Source organism: Montipora capricornis, chromosome 12 (assembly GCF_036669925.1).
Source record: "Montipora capricornis isolate CH-2021 chromosome 12, ASM3666992v2, whole genome shotgun sequence".
Taxonomy (NCBI): Eukaryota; Metazoa; Cnidaria; class Anthozoa; order Scleractinia; family Acroporidae; genus Montipora; species Montipora capricornis.
In genome coordinates this window covers 20,776,817-20,781,816 of record NC_090894.1, presented here as the reverse complement: position 1 = coordinate 20,781,816, position 5,000 = coordinate 20,776,817, and the positions used below count along the sequence as shown (strand labels likewise).

The 5,000-nt window shown below is 41.5% G+C and overlaps 1 protein-coding gene across 2 annotated transcripts in view; it reads right to left on the bottom strand.

Annotated features, from left to right (window-relative positions):
* Nucleotides 1-1,794: 1,794 nt before the first annotated feature.
* LOC138026865 (peroxidasin homolog) overlaps nucleotides 1,795-5,000 on the bottom strand; it is a 6,294-nt gene continuing 3,088 nt past the window's right edge. For both annotated transcript variants that reach the window (XM_068874319.1, XM_068874321.1), the window contains exon 3: nucleotides 1,795-3,737. In XM_068874319.1, coding sequence (XP_068730420.1) covers nucleotides 2,590-3,737 — 1,148 coding nt within the window. In that variant the 3' untranslated portion in view covers nucleotides 1,795-2,589. The remainder of the gene's footprint in view (nucleotides 3,738-5,000) is intronic.

Below are 5,000 nucleotides of genomic sequence, written 5' to 3'. Positions count from 1 at the left end.
ACCCCTAATAATGTGAATGTAATAATTTCAAGCTTTTGTTCAATCAATCTGTATTTTCTTTACTTAAGGAGGCAGTTAACCCTAAATCAGTGGAATCAGATAAAAACTGATAATTTATTTTCAAATTGGCCAAACATAATAAAACTTGGCAGATGCATGCAATGTCAACAGCAGTATTAATTTAGGTACTTTTGATGTCCTGGCAACCAACTATCACCATAGCAACCCTTGTAAACAAATCATTTTAAAACACTGATTTCTTGAAGACTTTTAACTCAATTGACTTAAAAATTGCTGTACACATTCGTAATGTAATGTTCTCTGCAATGAATTACTGATTTTTTGTTTCTTCGACATTCGCAGCACAAAAGGCGTGGTATCCATGTTTCCATGGCAACAGTAACAGTTTGCGACTAATTGAGAAATCCATAATTCAATGCATAGAACATCACTTCAGAAACAAGCACAGAAAATTTCAGCTAAAATAGTTAAAAAGCAAGCCAACTGTGCCTGTTTCAGTACTAAGAGAGGAAATAACTGTAAATCTGGGAAAATGCAAGATAAAGTTGAACACACAGTAACGCAACACTACATGCTCATAAAGAAGACACCAAGCATAATCTAAATGGATACAAGTAGTCCAGCATGTCCATATTTGATGTGTGAATGTTTTCTCCACCAAAGTTGTTACCAGACTGATTTCAATAAGTCAATTTTGCTCAGTTCTTTCTGTAGCAACAAACTCAACATCTGGGACCACAAACACAACATTAATTTCATTTGTGGCAGTCTCCGCAGGCAAAGTGGCTGTTGGTGACTCTTTTCTGAGGGTCTTTTTCTTTTGTTTCTTCTCATCTGCCTCTGGTTTGGAACTTATGCCAAATGCTCCAGCCTGAAAAGCCAGCTTGTCAGCCCTTGATATCCTGCTTGACCTTATTATCTGCCTCCGCTTTCGATACTTGGAGCTGATCTTGTGAGCTTCAGAGGTAATTCTGTCCAGCTACTCCCTTCTCAAGGCTTTCAGCATATTCCTTCCAAGAGAAATTTTACAAGACTTCATCAGAACTGCCTTGCTTGAAGCTCCTGTGTTGAAAACCCCTACAGTTTCACTAACTGCTATCACCACACGCCGCTTTCCGCAGTATTGGCTCTTGGGGAATCTTGACCACAGCTGCCACTTTCATTCCGGTTCTGGGTTTGCCCCAGTAAACATCTTTACTGACATGGCAAATACCACACCAATCTTAGAGCTGCCCCTTTTCTGCCAAGTTCCATCTTTATGGAAGCAGCAACTTTAGCAATTGAATGGCTGTCAATATCAACCATGCTTTCTTCACCCTTATTGGAGGCTAACTGGCTAAGCCTTTCTGCTGCTTTGCACATCAGTTTCTCAGCATTATTGATGGCTATCCTTTCTATTTGTTTCATATTTTGGTTGTATGCCTTCTTGGTAACTGGAGGTGGAAGTTTCATACTGGCACAGAACTTTGAGCTACAACTAGCTGATTTGCTGATACATTTGAATTGGATAGTAGCTCAGCATCTGGTAGCTTGAAGCCATGTGCTTTCTCATCATGTACATGTGCTTCGCTGAAGAATTACTTCCCTACTTACTTGATTCCCTAGAAATAAAAATTGTCATAGATTTCCGATGAAACTTCCGACGCACACTGTTGTATCATGTCAAGGAGATGATAAAAAGGTAATTAAAAAAGGGACCGTAAAAGGAAGGGGGGGGGGGGGGGGGTGTCACCGTGCTCGTTTCCATGGTACGAGGCTAACAAATACGGCTTACATCCGGCGCTATTTGGCTGGACAAATGTTAATGAGCTATTACGTAACTACAATTATTAGTTACAGAATGTTTCATCAATGCTTGAGTCATGCATTATATATACATTTCCTTAGGCTGGAAAAAGTAAAATAAAAATAAAATAATGACAAAGAACCGGAATTCCATCAACCACTCATTCTGGCTCCCTTTTGACAGAAACCATGCCTGTCAGTTAATTTTAAACCTCAGGATGTAGTTTTAAATCTCGTGATACATTTTTTCTTGAATTTCCTGAAAACCACCTCCTTTGTCTTCCAATCATCATCAAAATTGTAATGAAAAATACATTTTAGAAGATGTTGATCTCTACAACTATATCGTTTGCTAAAAATCATACAAAGCAAGAAATCCCAAGGACCAATCTAATCTTTATGTCATTTGCTACCCAAATCCCTTCTAAAGCTAGCAATAGCGCCGTTTATACGAGAGAAAATAAGCCGCGGCTTACTCTGGCCGTGGCGTACATAATACGCGAAAGGAACTATTTATACGAGTATAAACTCTCAGGCCAGGATAAGCCGCGGCTTGAGAAAGCCTTGAACGTAGACTTTGTACCATTTATTCGGGGTGTTCGCGTCTTATGTAAGCCGCGGCCAGAGTAAGCCGCGGCTTATTTTCTCTCGCATAAACGGCCCTAATATTGTTTCCCCTTTGCATTTTTGGATGAAGATGAAGGCGGATGTTACAAGCAAAGCGGAGTTGCTTTAATTTGTTACTCGAAATGCCAGGGTTTAAAGCACTGCCTCATTTATCATTTACACTAGACCGTAACATTTAAGCTTTCCTAATGTGTGGTAACCTTCTTCGCCTGAATCATCAAAATCCGCCAGTCTGATTTGCGTTACAGGTAGAGCAGCCTTATCTGTCAGCAGACCGCTGTCTGATCTCCAACCGCTGCCACTGTTAACACAGTTACACTTCTTACCATTTGAGCAGGAATTTGTTACACCGCATGCGCACATTTTATCATAACCCGTAGCTCCTCCCCAGTAGTTTATTCTGTTTCCGTCACGAGACACCCACCAAGCATCCCCTTCCAGAATAAAGGAAACAGCATTGCGACACTCAAACTTGATAAACTGTTCACAGTTAAGCGAAGCTCGAGTGAGAGCCGCGAGCTGAACGGTGCTAACTCCAGTGTATCGCACATCTTTACTGTAGCATCCTGGATTACCAACATTACAGCCAGGAAGATTGGCAACATGTGTTCTACTCTCACTGTCGTGACTTATGACTGTCACACCAACCCCTCCCTTGTCACGCATGTCACAATACACCTGGAAAGGATTTACGCCTCCCTTACCATCAGGATCAATCTTATAATACCCTGAGGAGATAGCGCTGTTACCCGACTTAAGGCTGCTGCATGATGCACTGAGTACTTCAACAATCGATGTTGCCTCTATTGTTCTCCTGTAGTTTCTTGCCACGCATGTGTAAGACCCAGCATCACTTTTGGACGTTTGAGTGACAATTAAAGTTCCGTTTGGGAAAACAATGTGATTGTGAGGAAGAATTTTTCCAGCTCTTTTCCAAGTAGTTACGAGTGAACCTTTTGCAGAGCAATGAAGCACCAATTTAGTCAATTCCAACGAGTTGATTTTCGGCGGCGGGCTTAAAGTAAATTTCAGTCTGTCAATAACTGTCACTTGCGCGACAACGGAGTCATATCCAAGGAAATTCTTTGCTGAACATGTGTAAATTCCAGCATCACTTTTCCTTACATTGGTTAAGGTTAAGTTCCCTTCGACTACTGCGGTCTTATCTATCGGCACGTGGCTTAACGCTTTACGCCACGTAATCTTTGGTGTTGGTTGACCAGTAGCTTTGCACAGCAGACTCAGGTCCTCTCCTTCTTCAATGATGATAGACGAAGACGGCTTTTGAGTAATTCTTGCGCCAACTGCAATGCAAAAATGCAGCAGCTACAGTTAGCTATTACAACGGCACTCGTGATTCGTTCAGAAAATAACAAGCACAAAAAATAAACCAGCAACGGAAGCAATGGTGCATAATTCTTAAGACAGTAGAGCTGCATCCGAATCTGGTCCTAACTGCAATTAGCATCCTCCCCCATGGGCTAGTTTATACCGACGCTCAACCCCTAACCAACTGGTTGGTTGAGCATCGGACTACTGTGAGGGAGGTAGCGGGACCAAAAACCGCGGCCGGACGCACATTTAGGGTCTGTAAATAACTGAGGAGAGAGTGTTGCCTTTGTAATGGCAGATGCAAATGGTTAGATTTTCTAGTTTTTTCGGATAAGGACGGTAAACCGTAGGCCCCGTCTCATGACCCTTCCATGTTCATAACCGTGTGGGACGTAAAAAAACCCCACACAGTTCTGGAGTTCTCGGTGTTGTGGTCTGTCCCATGTGGTATAGCTATCTAGTTGAACTCCTAGTATAGTATATTCTGATATAGGAGTATCTAATTAAAGCATTCAGTAACATGAGGCAGTCATAAGCACAAGCAATATACAGACATACACAGGCTCGTTTGAACGGTTTCAATATTTGCTACAACTTGCATTCAACACTTTGTTGGACCAAATGTTTGGTGCGTTTGAACAGGTCGTTTAACATCGTTGAAAGTGTAGAAATTGTTGAAAGATTGCTGGAAGTGTTAAATAAAATTTAAAGTGATTTAAACTTTCATTCAACATCTATTTAGCATTTGTTTTGTTCTAAAAAATGTCGATTGACGTTGAAGGCGCTTGAAAAAATCCGTTCACTCACGCATTCTAGCACCAGGTTGCACCTGGCCTAACATTGGACGGGAGAGTTTGGATTCTTCCTTCCGTCACAGTGGCCATGTTGGTGGGAAGAACAATAGCGAAGAGGTAAAGACTTGTTTCCATATCTCAAAGTGCCCTTCGATGTGAGGGGCCTGGGGTAGCGGTAGGGGGTGAAGGGTACAATAGCTGAAACAACCCAAACCTTTACAAAAATGCTAACGTTAGGCCTAAACAATATGCTTTAGATAATGTTTAGGCCTAAGGTTAGCATTTTTTGTATGGGTTTGGGTTGTTTCAGTTTTGTTGTTCCAGGCCCCTCACGTCCAAGGGCACTTTGAGATATGGAAACAGGTCTTTATCTAGCGAAAAATTCTTTGACTTTCATACTATGCAAAACTTGAGGTAAATTTTTCTATTGCTCTGCACCAA